The 17,003-nt window shown below is 50.2% G+C and overlaps 10 protein-coding genes across 10 annotated transcripts; 5 read left to right on the top strand and 5 right to left on the bottom strand.

Annotated features, from left to right (window-relative positions):
- Positions 1-37: 37 nt before the first annotated feature.
- On the bottom strand, positions 38-1,246 carry B0J16DRAFT_329993 (ubiquinol-cytochrome-c reductase complex subunit-domain-containing protein). The gene is made up of 6 exons (XM_046126390.1): positions 1,075-1,246; positions 924-967; positions 732-785; positions 422-515; positions 313-366; positions 38-257 (listed from the first exon to the last, which is right to left on the bottom strand). Exons 1-6 carry the CDS (start codon positions 1,084-1,086, stop codon positions 249-251), a joined length of 267 nt encoding a protein of 88 aa, XP_045989827.1. The 5' UTR covers positions 1,087-1,246; the 3' UTR covers positions 38-248.
- A 73-nt stretch (positions 1,247-1,319) lies between these two features.
- B0J16DRAFT_367313 (vitamin-D-receptor interacting mediator subunit 4-domain-containing protein) lies at positions 1,320-2,485 on the top strand. The gene is made up of 2 exons (XM_046130124.1): positions 1,320-1,519; positions 1,570-2,485. The coding sequence occupies exons 1-2, from the start codon at positions 1,372-1,374 to the stop codon at positions 2,451-2,453; spliced, it is 1,032 nt and encodes a 343-aa protein (XP_045989826.1). The 5' UTR covers positions 1,320-1,371; the 3' UTR covers positions 2,454-2,485.
- Position 2,486: 1 nt separating this feature from the next.
- On the bottom strand, positions 2,487-5,104 carry B0J16DRAFT_367312 (uncharacterized protein). Its single transcript, XM_046130123.1, has 2 exons — positions 2,938-5,104; positions 2,487-2,888 (listed from the first exon to the last, which is right to left on the bottom strand). Exons 1-2 carry the CDS (start codon positions 4,790-4,792, stop codon positions 2,821-2,823), a joined length of 1,923 nt encoding a protein of 640 aa, XP_045989825.1. The 5' UTR covers positions 4,793-5,104; the 3' UTR covers positions 2,487-2,820.
- A 155-nt stretch (positions 5,105-5,259) lies between these two features.
- On the top strand, positions 5,260-6,584 carry B0J16DRAFT_329985 (uncharacterized protein). The gene has a single exon (XM_046126389.1). It carries the CDS (start codon positions 5,311-5,313, stop codon positions 6,391-6,393), a length of 1,083 nt encoding a protein of 360 aa, XP_045989824.1. The 5' UTR covers positions 5,260-5,310; the 3' UTR covers positions 6,394-6,584.
- A 179-nt stretch (positions 6,585-6,763) lies between these two features.
- Positions 6,764-8,436, top strand: B0J16DRAFT_409731 (Sin-like protein conserved region-domain-containing protein). The gene is made up of 2 exons (XM_046133094.1): positions 6,764-7,626; positions 7,679-8,436. Exons 1-2 carry the CDS (start codon positions 7,056-7,058, stop codon positions 8,317-8,319), a joined length of 1,212 nt encoding a protein of 403 aa, XP_045989823.1. The 5' UTR covers positions 6,764-7,055; the 3' UTR covers positions 8,320-8,436.
- Position 8,437: 1 nt separating this feature from the next.
- B0J16DRAFT_36005 (topoisomerase II-associated protein PAT1) lies at positions 8,438-11,339 on the bottom strand. Its single transcript, XM_046129675.1, has 2 exons — positions 9,114-11,339; positions 8,438-9,064 (listed from the first exon to the last, which is right to left on the bottom strand). The coding sequence occupies exons 1-2, from the start codon at positions 11,291-11,293 to the stop codon at positions 8,776-8,778; spliced, it is 2,469 nt and encodes an 822-aa protein (XP_045989822.1). The 5' UTR covers positions 11,294-11,339; the 3' UTR covers positions 8,438-8,775.
- B0J16DRAFT_329981 (uncharacterized protein) lies at positions 11,307-12,067 on the top strand. The gene has a single exon (XM_046126388.1). The coding sequence runs from the start codon at positions 11,473-11,475 to the stop codon at positions 11,854-11,856; it is 384 nt and encodes a 127-aa protein (XP_045989821.1). The 5' UTR covers positions 11,307-11,472; the 3' UTR covers positions 11,857-12,067.
- A 187-nt stretch (positions 12,068-12,254) lies between these two features.
- B0J16DRAFT_329980 (uncharacterized protein) lies at positions 12,255-13,075 on the bottom strand. Its single transcript, XM_046126387.1, has one exon. It carries the CDS (start codon positions 12,913-12,915, stop codon positions 12,676-12,678), a length of 240 nt encoding a protein of 79 aa, XP_045989820.1. The 5' UTR covers positions 12,916-13,075; the 3' UTR covers positions 12,255-12,675.
- Positions 13,076-13,508: 433 nt separating this feature from the next.
- Positions 13,509-15,770, top strand: B0J16DRAFT_329979 (nucleotide-diphospho-sugar transferase). Its single transcript, XM_046126386.1, has 4 exons — positions 13,509-14,023; positions 14,090-15,097; positions 15,145-15,433; positions 15,489-15,770. Exons 1-4 carry the CDS (start codon positions 13,973-13,975, stop codon positions 15,554-15,556), a joined length of 1,416 nt encoding a protein of 471 aa, XP_045989819.1. The 5' UTR covers positions 13,509-13,972; the 3' UTR covers positions 15,557-15,770.
- On the bottom strand, positions 15,771-16,643 carry B0J16DRAFT_367308 (uncharacterized protein). Its single transcript, XM_046130122.1, has 2 exons — positions 16,071-16,643; positions 15,771-15,995 (listed from the first exon to the last, which is right to left on the bottom strand). Exons 1-2 carry the CDS (start codon positions 16,542-16,544, stop codon positions 15,921-15,923), a joined length of 549 nt encoding a protein of 182 aa, XP_045989818.1. The 5' UTR covers positions 16,545-16,643; the 3' UTR covers positions 15,771-15,920.
- Positions 16,644-17,003: the final 360 nt, after the last annotated feature.

Here is a 17,003-nt window from a genome sequence, read left to right as displayed (position 1 = left end):
AAAACAGGGAATTGATCACAAGGACAAATAAATTGAGTTAAAATAATCACATTCATATCTCGAAGATATTGTTTATTTATATCATGACTTGCCCATGATTCTCCTTGTTCACTTAAACATCGACCAATCACAGACCGTACATTTCACAGCAAATTTCAAGGCTCAGAACATGTCTATTGGAATATCTTTACAAGGAGAGCCGGCACCGGCGCTGAGCAACGTCTATCTTCCGCAATACACCAGATAATTTAGAAGGGCTAAACTCTTATTAGTACTTGACTTGAATAGCTTCACAATGCACATATAACTTACGTTGTCGGCGGGGTGGACCTCCTTGTGGAAGTAACGGCCGAGGAAGGGGATCTTCTGTACGGGAATTAGTATCTTAATCAATATCTCATGACCTTATGCCAATTCGTACCTGGAGAACGTCGCGCTGCACACGGGGGATACCGTTGGCGAAGAGGAGGACACCAACAGCGGCAGGGGCACCGTACATGGCCAGACGAGAGGCACTGATTGTTCGGTCAGCATTCGTTCGATGATTGAATTGGTCGGTCCTCCAGCATGGTCGTCGATCAATTTGTCCCAGTTCTCTCTTATCCACCAGGTTCGTCTCAACCGCGGTTGTACATCGAATGAATCCGGGGCAACGGAAGGGAGATTGGACTTTCGACTCGCTCGCATGCTTTCGTTTCTCGACCAACTTTCGTTCAAATATTCCAACTCACATTCGGAAGGCAGCCTGGGGAGTGTAGCCAGCAAGGTTGGGCTGAGCATGGTACCTATTTCATAGTATTAGCCAACGTCACCATTTCCAAATTCAATTCGCCCATTTCGATATCCCCAAAGTCGCAATTCGCTCGTGTGATCGTGAAACTCGGCGTAAGGTATCCATAACGTTACAGAAAGACAAGACATACTTAGGACCATAGTTGCTCTTGAATTCCGCCATGCGGATGGGAGTCTGTCAATAATCACGTCAGTTTATGAACGCTTTGTCGAAGTGCCGAAAGTCATTGACGATTATTCGAGGGTCGTCATCTGTGACTGTATCGAGGGGTTCGGACGTACGTAGGAAACCATCTTGAATCGTAGGGCGGTGGAAGCCTGTGTCGTCGTTCAATTGCTCGTCGATTTCGTCGTCGTAAAAGAATGGCCTTGGATGCGCGAGTTTGCCGAACGGGAAAGATCGGGGTTGGCCTCAGGCGTAAAAAGAAGCTTAGAGACAGCTGACCAATAGAGGCACGATTTGAAGACCCGCTCTGGCTTTCAAGCTACGCCTGCTCCAACTTAGCAGCCTTGTATTTCTTTATTTACTTTCATATCTTTTTATCATACATATCTCGGTCATTCGCGCTGAGGCTTGCGATGGACACATATATTGACGGTCGCTTTGAGCGACTTGAGAAAGCCCTCGCGAACTTAATTGACTCAGTCACCAAGTTTCATCCCTCCATACAACAAGGCGATGAACTCAATGTAGCGGACAAAGAGCTGAGCAAGGGCTTGGAAGAAGGTAGCTCACCTTTGCCCAGGAGAGTCGCCAGTGACTGACCGCAACTTTAGTACAAACACACCAGAACAATTATCTACGTATACAGCAACTGCGCGAATCCTCAGCTGCTCTGGATGCCCAGATTCGCGAAACGCTCTCTAACCTCGCAACCACCCGAAAGGATATTGTGACGACGCACACCACGACTTTCCCAGCTGGTCCCAGCTATCCCATCGCTTACGAAGAGCTGCTCAACTATGCTAGGCGCATTAGTAAAACGACCATGCCCCCTGCTGGAACCATCAAACCTGTACCAGCAACAGCGGCACCGCCTACGCCCGAAGGCCAGACGCCCGGCGCTCAAACTCCTGGACCCGATTCGCAAACAGCATCCGTCATGACACCCTCTGCGCCTCCATCTTCCCAGGTTCAAAGCCCAGCAGTCATGAACGGCACACCGCATGTCTCACAAGATCCAGCAACACAGCAGTCCACGCTGTCCGCCAATACCATTCTTCCTAGCGAGTGGACCCAGTTCTTGAACCCTTTGACCGACCAAGTCTTCCTCCCATGGCCAAACGATCTTCAACTTGGCGCAGGCTCTCTGGCTGCTCATCAGGTCCTGCTTGAGCAGGGTATCAATCCCAAGGGCTACGATCCTGCAGAGGAGGAAGAGCGCAAGCGTCGCGAGGAAGAAGAAAGAAAGAAGAAGGAAGAGGAGGATCGTATTGCCCAGGAAGAGCGCGAGAAGAAGATTCGCGAAGAACGCGAGCGCCAACGCATCGAGAGGGAGCGCCAAAGAGAGAAGGACCAGGAGGCATGGAGGCGCGCAAGTCTGGTCAATGGCCCAGCTGCCCCTGGAGAGCAGAGGAGCCCTACTGGACCACCGCAACAAAAGGCGCAGTTCCAGTTCACTAATTTGGATGATTTGGATGATGATGACGACGATGATTGAGCGAGAGCATAAGAGCCAAGGAATTTGATATCTATAACGAGCTTAAAACAATGCAGAAACATAATACCCCTCATCAATAGCCAACACGGCTCAGGTTGTGTTTAGGCCTCATCCCGATTTTTGAAATCCGTCTAAGTGAGAAGAAATCTACTCCCGACTTGCTGCGAACTGATGCAATACCGTGGGCCCTTTTCACCATCCCGCCGCTGTATCCTTCATTGCCATACGAGCAGCGGCTTGGGGAGAACGTAAAATTTCAGACGCTGGTTGTACACGTATTGTTACAAACGCCGCATCCCATCTCTTTCATAAATCACTTATCACTGTTGATTCGTTTTTTTTCATAGCATTGGCGGAATGTCGCCTCTTAGTCGATCTTGATAGATGAGTAGATCTTGCGAACGAACCACCAACTGGCAAAGTAGCCAATTGAGCCTGGAGAAGTTAGAACAATGTAGTAAAAAAATCGAGGGGTATCACTTACCGGTAAGGATAAAGAACAAGAACGAGATGATAGCACTGTAACCCACGTAAAGAACGATACCGGCGAACGCGCTGACCCTGACCTTTGTAACAAGATACAAGAGACAGTTCAGGAAAATGTAGCCACCACTCATGCCTGCTGCAATAAACGATCTCCATTGCCAGTTGTAGTTCTCGGAGCATAGCAAGAAATACACCATCAGGATGGTGACAGCAGCACATACGACGATCATGAGACCGTAACAGAGGAACAAGAAGCCGAACATGTAATAGATCCTGCTGAACCAGATCGAGTTCATAATGAAGAAGAGTTCGACGAAGATAGCACCGAAGGGAAGAAGACCAACGATCAGCACACTGGGCACAGGTTTGAGGTAGGTGCTCACAGGGGGGATCTGACGGGGAATCTGGTTGGTGCGGACTGGAGGCTCGAATTGAGGGGAACGGAAACCGAGCCAAGAGCCACCGAAGGAGAGAGGAATCGAAATAATGAACCAGATGGCGACAATCACAAGCATAGTGGTGAAGGGAACTGCACCCGACGATTGCTTGGCCCACAGGAAGAGGTTCAGGAGGAAGAAGCTGGAAAAGACGGCACCAGGGACCAAAACAGGGGTTAAGGCAATGTTCAGCTTCCAGGCTTCACCTTGCCAGGCCTTGTAGGTTCGAGCAGAGACGTAACCACCAACGAATCCGAGAACAGTGTACATCAAAATCATGATGGTTCCGAGAGATCCACGGTTTGAGGGCGAGAGGAATCCGAGAAGGGCGAAGAGAATAGTGCAACCGGTCATACAGAACAGCTGAACACCATTTCCTGCCAGAATAGAGAGCAAAAGAGGTCGCGAGGGACTTCGGAACACATCGCCATGAACCAGCTTCCATCCAGAATCCTCCTGAACGCCATCCTCAACTACCGAAGTACCACCAAAATCATCGAGGTCGATCTGGTCCAGGCGGTTGTAACGAGCAATGTCCTTCTTCAGAGCGCGCACAAGAATGGACATGACGGTGAGGACGAGAATCACAACAATGATGGCTGTGTCGATAAGCCAGAACCAGTGGATCTTAGGGTCGAAGACGTGCAGGTACTTGTCCCAACGAGTAGCCCAAGCAGTCTCGGACTTGCGCCAGAAGACACTGTAACTGAAAGCGACGCGCTGCTCCTTTCCACTCAGGACGATAGGCTGATGGTTACCGCAATCAGCCTTGCCTCCATACTCCTTGGAACTAGGTTGCACAATAACACCAACCACACGGCGCTGGTTGGGATCTTTGTTGACCTCGTGATACTCGACGACGATTTGGTAGTGGTTGTTGAACAGAATATTGTCGTCCTTGTCATCCTGACCCAACAAGAAACGAGGGTTATAGAAGGTAGTGCCAGTTAACTGATCAAGAACTTCCTGACCAGCTGGCAGTCCATCCACCAACCATTCCAGACTATAGCCTTGTTCGATGCGACTCTTGACAAAGTTGGCTGATTCCTCATCGTATTTGACTTCGCAAAGAGGTTTGCAGGTTTCATTCTTGCCCATGACAAGCTCGAATGGAGAAGTCATGATACGGTCTCCGAAGAGAATACTGCCCAGGCTTTCCGAAACATACTCAGGTCCATCCTTGGGTTGACAGAATTGGAACGCAGGGTGGTAGTAGTCGTAAGAGACAACGGCGTGTAATCGCGGGTCTTGAGATCGGTCGACCGGCTTGATGCTATTGACGTAGAGCGGGACCTTGTCACCCTCTTTGTAGGTAGCTGGGGCGACACCGGGGAGATAGAACGCGGAAGCTAACTGCGGGATGGCGAGCAATGATGTTAGAAGCGCCTTCGAGGGCGCAAACTCTCCGAAATGCATCCTGACGAGTTATATCATGCGCAGACTTGCAAAGGTTGAACAAAGGGCGTTGTGAAAGCTGGGTCCTGAAGCTCCCTCGTATTAAGCTCCAAGCTGACGACGCCTTGCGCGACCCGCAATTTGAGGACGACGAGAAAGATGAATCGATTGTAAAATGACCCCCCCCAATTCCTGAGTTCAGTTCTGAAAGTTCCTCTCTATTTTCGGCCGTTGACGACAGAGGATCGTGTGGTTGATCAAATCAGCAGTACAGAGTATAGCTGCGAGAATGAGACGTTAGACAGGGAGCTTCAATGCACTTGCAGTAATATCTGGCCAAGTTCCAGCGAGTTAGTGGCTTAGTAAGGGAAGTGAGACATTGGGCAAACCAGGGGGTCTGTGGCGCCTGTGGCTTGTGACGACCAATGTGGAGTCGAGTCAAGAAAGCCCCGCTAAAAAGTTGAAGCGCTCCAAACTTTTTGACAAGGCATCTTTTCTCGACAGTCTAGAGATTTACCATCTCAGACGAACAGATCACCATGGCAGCCCCTACGACACTACCGGCGCTTTTGACGTCGCTGACACAGTCGCTTTCTTCAGCACTCGAAGTGACACCTAAACTCGCATCCATCGAACACCAGAAGGATGGTATTTCTCTTCTCGATGTGAAGAACGAGCTTCTTCTTTCGTACCTACAAAATCTGGTCTTCTTGATTCTCCTTAAGTTGCGCAATTCGAAAACAAACTCAGAAAATACCGAAGACAGCGACTCCGAACTCGACGAATCTGTTAGAGCAAAGCTGGTAGAACTCCGACTCTATCTTGAGAGAGGAGCAAGACCCTTGGAAGAGAAACTTCGCTTCTCCATTGACCGATTCCTCAGAACGGCAGACGATGCGGAGCGCGAGAGACAGGCTAAGGAGGCCAGGGCTGCTGCCGGATCGGATTCTGAGGAAGAAGAGGAAGATTCAGACGAGGAGGTGGACGCCGAGAAGATGTCGCATAAGCCTGGCGCCATGGCCGACGATGTCACCGCCCGTCGCGCAGAGCGTGAGGGAGGAGCCGATGGTGTCTATCGACCCCCCAAGAGAGAGCGCCAAACAATGGAAGCTCCCCAACGACCACAGAAGTTCGACCGCCGTCCAGGCAAGTCGCATACTATGGATGAGTTTGTGGCTTCAGAGCTCTCCGCTGCACCATTGGCAGAGCCCAGCATTGGTACCACAATTGTCCAGGGTGGCCGCAAGATGAAGACCGATGCCCAACGAAAGGAGGAGGCAGAGCGCCGGGAGTACGAAGAAATGAACTTCACACGTCTTCCCAAGGAGAGCAAGAAGGATCGCGCTCAGAAGGCGAAGCAAGCTGGCCGCAGTGGTCGTATGCAATTCGGAGGAGAGGATTGGCACGACCTGGGAGAGGGTGTCAACCGCATCGATCGCCTTACCAAGGCCAAGAAGTCTGGTGGAAATGTTCGTGCCCTGCTGGACAAGAGCCGAAAGCGTGGAATCGACACAACAGATGGACCCCGTGGAAGTGGTGTGGGAGCTGGTATTGGAGAGAGATTCAACAAGAGAGTCAAGGTATTGGAGGGCGGACGACGAGACCGTGGCAAGAACCGATAAAGGGAGTCACCTTAATAGACATGGATTTAGACTACGAATTTGGCCAGAAAATAAGATCATCGTGTCTTATGTCATGTTTCTTTCTGATGGCATAAAAGGAATCTCAGTAACAAGAGAATTGTACGCTTTCTAGGGTAGAAAAGTTAATCAGTCAGTGTTGAAATATTTTACCAAACATTTCTTTCACCCTGAACCGAACTTTATTCGAAATTCAGTTGTCGTACATTGTCAAAACCAGAGAAGATTCATGCTAGTAGTTTTGGTTAGTAGTTCGTGACGTTGAGTTGACCCGACCCTTGGAGAGTCGATAAGATAACGGTCTAAACTTTGGCGGGGGACGAATATGGAAATTTCTCTACGATCGCCCCTCCCAACTTCTGACGCTTCAACATTCGCAGTGCAAAACCTTGCTCTATTACTAATTGGGCTTGTCGCAAGTGTTCTGGAGCTTCTTCTATTCTCTGCTGGCTTATATACAAGTTCGTCACTAATATTCGAGCTCAGAGATTTGTTACCCTTGGTTGCGCAGAGAGATTGTCGCAAAGCAAGCTTGCGGGCCTACTTATATTTGAAGCTCAACCGAACAATCTCGACGATTCTCAATCCGCCTTTCTCAAGAAAATTACCCCGATAGCTTATCTGACTCAGAGGACATTTGAAAAATGTCTTCTGCAACCGATACACCGACCTCGGCTGCCTCAATGGACGTTGACCAGATGGACGTGGATTCCAACGTCAAGCCTTCCACCACAACAGACAACGCCAACACAATAGACGACGACGACGATCCCGTTACCGCGACATATAACGTATTTATCAACCCATCATTACCACTAGGCCGTCGTCTTCTCGTTCTCCAACACCCCAACCGCACCGATGACGCTCCCCGACCTCCGCCAACCGAACTGCGTGTCAAAGCTCAAGCCGGTATGGTCGAAGTTGATGTACCTCTTGACAACACCGTAGCGTACGATCGTGAGAAGGGCCTTAAGTGGGGAAAGACTTTGAACGCTTCGATGGCTACCAAGAACGGTGGCAGTCACGGTCTAGCCGGTGGCTTTGGCTTCGGTACAGTTCAGGCTCGAGGTGGGAGGAAGAAGGCAGAAGATGAGGACGAGGTAATGGACTGGCAAGAGGCTGTCAGACAAGACAAGGTTCTTCGTACACAGACACTAGGTGGACAATATCCTGAATACAAGGAAGTCCAACACATGGTTGGTGTCTTCCAGGGCAGTGAGTTACAACAGCTATTAGGTTTCTATACATTCTCTAATCTCGCCTGCAGAGGACCTTCATCTCACACCTGTTTCGTCACTTGTTCACCTCCGACCCCAACTCCACCATATCGACGCAACAGTCCAGCAGGAGCGACAGGCCGCAGCCACCAAGGAATCCGCCCCCACAACAGCAGGCGGAACTGCCCGCGCAATTCACATGACAGTCAAGGCTACAGGCGATGGCGACGCTGTGACCACAGAGACTATGGCCGACCGTCTAAGATCGGTGCAGACTGAGCACTGGCGCACCATGCACTACACAGATGAGAACGAGGAAGCCGCATGGGAGGTTTATAACGAGAGCCTGTTCTTACGCCCTGCTCAGGAAGAAGATGCGGAAGAAAAGGCCGATGACACCGAAGAGAATGAGCAGGTGCTTGAGGAATCAGTACCAAAGTTCGCTCGTCGATGGGATGATGACGATCTTCTCTACGCCGTCAGTGGGATTAAGAAGAAGGACCCACCTGCGCCTGTTATAAAGGAAGAACCTAAGCCAGCTACTAGCAAACAGCCAGAGCAAGCAGCACCAGAATCGGAAGAGTCACGGAAACCTAAACTTCGGCCACGCGGTGGGGCGGCAGCAGGCGTTGCTCGGCGTGGAGCTAAACCCAGGGCTGCGGCTTCAAAGACAGTCAATGTAGATGAATAGAGGTCTATTGTCAAGGTCGAGGGACGAGTCAGGATAGTATAGGTTGCATGGGTGGCGTATTAGGATCTACAATATACATAGAAGACGGAAAGAAATGCTTATAGTATCACACTACAGAAAAATGATTACTTCAAAAAAAACGCGTAAATTTTCAAGTACGATATAACCTAGTTCCTCGATGGACAAGAGTCCTCCCAAACTCTCTCCATGAGCAATAATCATCAGACGGTATGTTGCTTTACAGGAGCACTGTAAGCACTCGCCATGTCGCTGTGTTAAGAATTTTGTACACCCAGTATGCTTACTCCCAATATTCTTTCGCCAGCATGTAAAGCCTGTTCGTCGTGTCGCATCATGTTTGTCCCGATTCTCTCGAATGTTCGTTCCTATATGCCAGCCCAGAAAGAAAATTCCAAGAATAATCGACAAGACCATGTTTGCGTATGCAGCATCTGTTTACTGAAGAAGTTCGACATCCAAACCGATAGATCGCATGAACAGGTTGACACTGTTCAATCGCTCAGCTCCCATGGCAGCAGGCAGTGTCTTTGAAACAGTGACGGTATCGAGCACGCGATCCTTGACAGCAAGGACCAAACGGGTTTGTTGATCGTGAGTAGCGCTGACGCCCATGGCTGCAAGAAGTTGCCATACGTACACGTCCTCTCCGGTGTTGACACTTCCTGGGAAGATGTAAGGAAGCGAGGGCTCAAGTCTATTAAACAAAACTTCAAATGTTCGGTCCCTGTTACTTGTTAGTGACAATAATGCGGTAAGAGCATGGGTTCACGTACCAGTTGTCCCATTGCTCAGGGCTGCCGGCTCCTGTCTGCTTGAGAAGAACGGCACGACTGAGAATGAGCGTGAGCATGGAAACACCAATTCTAGATCTGGCGATAAGATCGACGTTGAGCTTTGTAGCAATGAGGTTCAGGACGCCATCAACAATATCCAGGCCAGTATCGTTAAAGTATTGCATGAGGGATGGCATGACAGTAGAGATAAACAGTTCAATCTTCTCTCGCATTCTTGCGTTGATTGTTGTCACCTCGCCGGGTGTGATGGCAGCACCCTGGACAACATCCAATTGGTCGAGATGGTAGATGATCATGGTCAAAATGGTGGTTCGTTGTTCAAAAGAAAGATGAGGGAAAAGTCGAGGAATAGCCTTCTCGCCCTTGGCGCACGAGAGGAAAGCGATAAATGGGTGAGGAACAACCACTCCGATCTGTTCGTGAACCTTGAGTTCCTGCCAGAGCTTGGCGTTGTAAGCTTCCAGAATAGTAGCCCATTCCTTGTGCTTGTTCTCAAGCTCCTCATCAGGGCTAGTCATTGGAGGCGGGATAAGGCGGACATGATCTTCGATCTGCATGAGGGTCTGGTACACCTTCTCAACATTTCGCAAGATAGTCTTTCGGTCCAGGCTAGAACCCTTCTTGCCGTTGTTTGGTCGCTGGTGCTCGCTCTCGGTGCGCTTGATGCTGAGCAAAGGCTTGGGCGTCTTGGCGTTACTGAAAGAGATCTTTCCCAGACTACCTGCGATGACCAGCTGAGGGTTCTTGGGCTTGTTCTTGGCCGCTTCTACAGCTCGCTGTACCTGCTGCTCCATTCGTTGGAAGTGGTTCTCGGCTGGTCGACCATGTCGCCGCATACCACCCTGGCGGCTGCCGGTCTGGTACAGGTAGGTTTGCGCAAAGTTGCTAAGGGGCTGACTAGGGTTCTGGCGCTGGCCGGCTCGGATATGGCTGTAAACTTGATAGTAGAAGTCCTCGGCGATTGATGCATCGGATCCTTCGACGGGGTTGCCGGTAGCAGAAACGAGCTGTTGAAGCTGGATGCGGGTGATGAAGTTCTTGTCTTGAGGTGTCATCAGGCCGTTATCCTTAGACAAAAGCCAAATCTTGTGGTTGCGCTTAGCCCTCTTGGTCTCCTGGTCCAGGAAGGCGGCCTTCTCTTCTTCCGACATTTGCTGCATCTGGGGATGAGCTTGCAACTGGGCGGCGCTGGGAACGGCTCCTTGGGGCTGCTTGGCATGGTGGCCTTGCTGGGATGCAGGCGCATCCGAGCCGGCACGGCTAGGGTTCTGCAGAATTTGAGTCGGGTTAGCATGAAGCTGCTGGTGCTGCTGGACAGGAGTCCCTTGCAGTCCAGGAACTGGCGGCGTGGACTTTGACTGGGTGCTCTGAGGTCTCTGCAGAATGGTTACAGGATGGCCGTGCCCATGAGCTTGGGGAGGCTGGTGCTGGGGGGCAGCAAAGCCGGGAGGGGGCTGCTGGTAAGAGAGATCTGCGACATGAGGCTGAGGAGTCTGTTGGTTGGGCTGAGATCGCATCGCGGCCTCAACTTCCTCCAAACTCATGACTTTGCGGCTGGCGGCAGGTTGAGCTGCAGGAACAGGGGCAGGCGATGCTTGTTGAACAGGCTTGGAAGGTCCAATGCCCCAGATGCTTCGATCGACGTGGAGGTCAGGAAGGGGCTCGGGATCATGGTTGCGGTACTTTTCATAGCCAGATCGTACAGGCTGCTGAAAAGCCTGCTGCTGGTAAGCCTGCTGCTGGTAAGACTGCTGCTGATAAGGTTGTCCGCCGTAATAGGACTGGTAATCGGCCGAGGCATATTGATCAACCTGAGCAGGTGCCTGAGCTGAAGCAGCTGGTCTGGCGGTTGGCTGCTGGCGATGGAAGCGGATGTGTTCCTCCTCTATCGCATCGGCAACTTTTGCAGTCTGGCCAAAGAAGTCAAAGTCCTTGCCAGCATTTCTTGAAACCGCTGGGCCGCTGTCTCCGAAGGTATCATCGTTGAATGCGTCGCCAGTCTCTTCGAGCTGGTCTCCAAGACCATCATAAGTCTCCTCAAAGTCGAGGGCATCATCGTCTCCATCCCTGCCCGACAGCCCGGCAAAAGGGTCGTGGGCTTGGGCGAAGCCAGGCGGCGCCGTGTTATGGCGCGCATTATCGAAACCGAAAAAGGACATTTTGAAAGAATTTGGGCGAGTGGACGTCAATTGTACTATGAAAGAAATTAGTACAGGAACGACGCCAGTTCAGCCGCTGTCGCTTTGAGCTCCGTGCCCCGCTCAAGGTATCCTCAGGAAACGCCCCATAGACTTGCTGAGCCCAATCCCGAGGGGTTTGGCCACCTCTTCATAAATGAATGACAGTATGTCTGCACTCGCTGTGTTACCCGATTTCTTTGCTACTCGTAATAGGCTGTCCATTGACCCAATGCCATGGAACTCATTGTTCTTGTTTTTGCCAAGCTATTTCAGCTCGCATTCCCATTTGCCCTGTGGCACGTACGAGATCAGGAGGGAATCTTTTTGAATTTGGTCTCCCTAGGGAGGCTGTTTTGATAGAAGCTCAACCTTGGAGAGATTTCGCATACGGATCCAAGGTCGTCAAGGATTGTCGAGCACATATCAAGAGATGTCCCGGGGAGATCGAGCAGGGCCAGGAAGCGACAGGTGAGATAAAACCACTCACCACTAAGAGAAGGAGATATGTTCAGGATCGTTCAGCGCGCACAAATCTATCATGATGTCTTCCAGTAAATCGGATTCAAGATGTTTGTATCGTAACCAGGTATGCAAAGAGGGCACTGTTCTGGCTGTGGCTGAGGGTTGGAAGTGTTTCGAAGCTCTAGCAAAAGGTTTTATGGTCGTCAAACCTGAGGCAGCTGGCTGGGAGAGAGCGCGCTGCGTTATTGATGCGCGGCAAAGCTCTGAAGCCAACGATGATGCGACGAAGTGCCAACGTTGTTCTCCAAGCCCGCTTCCCCACCATGAATCACAAGTGGTGCAGAACAAACACGTGCCAAGTCACGTGGAGCATGTATTTGAGCGATTGTCAATTGCTTCAATGACGTCTCAATGCTGGATTATCGCATTGTATTGTTGGTCCATTCAGTTGCCAATTCAAAAACTCGCCATTCTTGCATTCACTCTTTATCTCATGGTACAATACTGCGGGGCACTGCAGCGAATAGATTCGTTCGTCTGAGTTTGGCACACTGAGTCCTAGCAAATTCTTTGGATTTGGTATTGGTAGCAACCCCCAGCCACAAACATGTAAATCTCCATGGCTCGCACCGTCAATGATTTGAGGGTCTATCTGCAGCACATATAGCACGAAATGCACCTATGCAACACAAACCCATTCTCTCATGATACCTCAGCAAGAAGTCGATTAGCTAAGAAACAGCTGAATTAACGGATAATGCAGCTTTTAGAGCGAACACTCATAGGAGCAAAGAGCGTTCTAGACACTTTAAGCCAGCTAAGACTATTGGTTTTGGTGCCACAAAGTTGATTGTAAAGGGGCCAGGAGGGGGTCACCAACAACCTTTACAACCTTTCTGTTATACACGAAAAAAAAAAAACAGAAAAATAAGACCAAGCAAGACCACCCCCGAACATTGCTTGTATAATTTTATCCCGTTCTGGAGGCCTGGTGGTGGAGATAGCACTGCAACCGCTGCATGCTGGTTGCGGCGTTGGTCTACACAATCGCCAAAACCTGTCAACCTAAAACAAGCCCAGGAAACGTAAAAGGGGTACATCCATCTCATCAACAAATACGAGCGCAACTGGTGATGCATTCGACAAGGAACACTTGTCCATTGCGGGGACAGAGTTTCTGTCTGGCCAATTCCTCCATTTTGAGGCTTGAAGTTTCGACCGATCTCTCATTCCAAACGTTCTGAAAGAGCACATGGCGTACCTCAAAAGAGTAATTGTGAAAACGACAGTGGAAAGCAGGCTGGCTCCAAGAATCCAAGAAGGGGGATCCTTGTCCTTGTCCACCGATCAGTCCTGTTGTCGTAATCCTCCAAACCAGCCCACCTTTCTTCGTATAATACTGTATGTACGGAAATGTTGAAGACACACGCCAAAAGATTGCCATTGTGCTAAAGCGTCTGGACTCGGCAATAGTTTTCAGATAGAAGACATCTATTGCCTGCTAACATGCACTAATGCCCCCCTGAACGTCAGAGGCTACATAGTATTCGACAAGACAGCCACCTTGAGGTTCAGCTCACGAGAAGTACATGTCGTTGAGACGATACTTGGCCCTTAGACCTAAATGGCATAGTCAGTCAGGTACTCTTCGTCTAGCCCCTGTAAAAAGATACGTGCAAAAGTGAAAGTCTTATCGCTTTCTGTCTCTACGGTACCTGATTGACGGGTGCGACGATCCCGCTACAGGGCACGTTCCCCAGAACACGCTGTTCATCCCATTCCAGTACGTAGCCTGGTCTAGGTACCAACAACCTGCTGCGCGTCTCTGAATGCAATTGACTGTTCTTGTTATGGGTTAGACCAACAGTTTCTCTTTCTCTCTTATGACGAGCATGTTCATCATATTTTGGATCTCTCTTTTTCATTACATTATTCTTCTCTGATTTACAGTATCAGTTTTGGGGAAGTTGTTGCCAACATCCATCTAAAAAGGGTTCTTTTTTTAGTGCAGCCCATCAGGTCCATCTGCCTTAGCTGGCTCCCTGTCTCCCTTGTAGTGGAGGTGTACTTTTTCCCCGTGCGCAACAGAACGTCGACTTTGGAACATCCATCTTCTTTTTCTTCTGTTTAAACCTCCTACTTTCTTCGAACTCTTCTTTATAGTTGGCGATTTTGTGTCGTCACTCTCTCTTCACCATGGCTGCCGGTCATACGCGCTATGTGCGCTACATTGCGCTTGCGCTTTTCGTATGTTTCTCTTGCGCAAGGCTCATGACAGCTGACGTTGCCACATGCTAACACGACTCCTTTAAGACGCTCACTATGTTCTACTTTTTCTCCAATTCCAAGATCGATACTATCTCCGTTCCTGGCAACGTCGGCAGTTTCCCAGGCGGTCCTGGAAGCTCTAGCTCCCAACAAGGCGCAGGCACTGTTCCTAAGCCCAACGATGCGGGCAACAATGTCAACTTCCCTGGCCAGAAGGCGCCTGCTGCCGAAGAGGGCGACACTGCTCTCCACAAGGATGAAACTCCCGCTCAGAAGCCTGCTGGCGAGGGAGCTTCTGTTAATGATATCCCCGCTTCTGAAGCTGCCAAGGTTCCCGCTGATGCTCCCGCCTCCGGTGACCTCGCTGAGGCTAAAATGCCTATGTCTCCCAACGACCCTGGCTGGAACAACCTTCAGGGCACCGCTCCCGGCCCTCGTATGAACGCTACTTTTGTCACTCTCGCCCGTAACCAGGATGTTTGGGAAATTGCCGAGTCCATTCGCCAGGTTGAGGATCGTTTCAACCGCCGATACAACTATGACTGGGTTTTCCTCAACGACAAGCCTTTCGATGAGCAGTTCAAGAAGGTCACCACTTCCCTCTGCTCTGGTAAGACTCATTATGGTCTGATTCCTGAGGAACACTGGTCCTTCCCTGAGTGGATTGACCAGGAGAAGGCCCGCAAGGTCCGTGAGGATATGCATGAGCGCAAGATCATCTACGGTGACTCCATCAGCTACCGTCACATGTGCCGATTCGAGTCCGGTTTCTTCTTCCGACAGGAGCTCATGATGAACTACGAATACTACTGGCGTGTTGAGCCCTCCGTCAAGCTCTTCTGCGACATTCACTACGATCCTTTCCGCGTCATGCACGAGAGCAACAAGAAGTACAGTTTCGTTCTTTCTCTCTACGAGTACATCGACACCATTCCCACCCTCTGGGCTAGCACCAAGAAGTTCATGCAGAACCACCCCGAGCACATTGCTGAGGGCAACTCCATGCGCTTCCTCAGTGACGATGGCGGTGAGAACTACAACAAGTGCCATTTCGTAAGTTGCTCGACATATTTCGGTGACGCAAAACTAACTGTTTCTAGTGGTCCAACTTTGAGGTTGGTAGCTTGTCCTGGCTCCGCAGCAAGCCCTACCTCGATTTCTTCGAGTCTCTCGACAAGGATGGTGGTTTCTTCTACGAGCGATGGGGTGATGCTCCTGTCCACTCTATTGCTGCTGGTCTTCTTCTCAAGAAGGAACAAATTCACTTCTTCGAGGATATTGCCTACTACCACGTTCCCTTCACTCACTGCCCAACTGATGAGCAGCGACGACTGGATCTCCGTTGCCACTGCAACCCCGATAACAACTTTGATTGGAAGGGATACTCTTGTAAGTGTTCTCCAACTCTCGCTGCAGATGAAATAATCAACTAACTTTATGCCAGGCACTTCCCGATTCTATGAGCTCAACGGCATGGAGAAGCCTAAGGGTTTCGAGAAGCAGCAGTCCTAAGACGAAAATGATTTAAAGAGTGTGTAGGAAGGATTGTACTTTATCATACAGGTTGTTATGCTCGGCAGATTGTCGTCATCGTTTCTAAGCTACAAACAATGGGTATGCATTAGGAGAAGTTCCTATGGGAACTATTATTAGGCGTCTGGGTTTGAGATACTTTGGACAGCTCTGATCGTATAAGTATGAATCAAGAATGGGTTGGGATCGTTTACATGTCTTCTTTATGCTTGAAATAGTGTACAATATCAATACATGGTCTCAGCCTAGTCTATGTCACCAACGCGGTTTTAATACCGGTTTGCTGTACCATCAATCGTTTCAACCCAACTCGCGCATCTAACTCATTATTTTAAAGATTCGCTTAACCAACGGTAGCCTTCTTGGGCTTCTTCGTACCGTACTTGCTTCGACTTGTCGTTCGGCTCGCAACACCACCCTGCAAATGTCAGTAGCTGATCCCGTATAACGATTGGGCCTCGTATATAGAGACTAGAAGGAAAGGGGAACATACCAAATCCAAAGCTCCTCGAACAAGATGGTATCTCACACCAGGACAATCCTGCGCACGACCTCCTCTTACAAGAACAACACTGTGCTGCTGGATGTTGTGTCCCTCACCGGGGATATATGCTGTAACGACAGCTCCGGTAGAGAGCTTCACACGAGCAGTCTTTCGTTCACCGGAGTTGGGCTTCTTGGGTCGAACGACACCGACACGGAGGCACACACCCTTGAGAGCTGGGCAGTGTGTGTTGGACAGAGCGGGGGAGACAGCGTGGCGAGCGCGCTTTCCCTTTCGGATTCCACGTAGAACCTGGTTCAGGGTCGCAGGACGAGCGGTTGTGGGAGCGAAAGCGCGGGGTGTTGTGGTAGTGAATGTTCGGATGGATGGTTGTAGAAGACGACTTGGTGGTGTTGAGAGAGCCGTGGTGAGGGGACGACGGGTCGCCGGGGAGAAGAACTGGCGGAGGATAGAGCCGACCATTTTGGGCGATTTTTATGGTCGGATTGATATAATTTGTCGTGTGGAAGGGTCGAATTGATCCCGTATTCGGCCTCTCGCTATCCTGGATCTCCAGCTTCACCAACGCCAATATCAAAATCTCAGCCTCTCGAATCTCATCACGTGGGGCTTTGCTGTCTTCGGGACTTGAGATAATCCGTCGAGGTCGGGATCATGTCACATGCTGGACTGCCAGACCCGCATCGAACATCAAACCCCGGCTTTTCTATCTCAATGACCCGCATGTCTTTGACGTCAGCGGTTAATCGCCGGCGCATCTTTGTTGCTCCCCGCATCCCCCCATTGAACCCCAAAATCGACAAAGCCATGATTACCGTTATAGTACCGAACTCATCCTCGACCTCGGTGGTTATCCTCGGCTGCCAAAGGCCGAACAATGAGATTCTTCAACCGCTTCAGCCGTATAAAGTAGGCGTGACT

This window comes from Fusarium flagelliforme (assembly GCF_020744385.1).
Source record: "Fusarium flagelliforme strain FIESC 12 MPI-CAGE-AA-0113 chromosome Unknown B0J16scaffold_1, whole genome shotgun sequence".
In the NCBI taxonomy this organism is placed as follows: Eukaryota; Fungi; Ascomycota; class Sordariomycetes; order Hypocreales; family Nectriaceae; genus Fusarium; species Fusarium flagelliforme.
The sequence above is the reverse complement of the archived record's forward strand: the minus strand, read 5'-3'. Positions and strand labels throughout refer to the sequence as shown.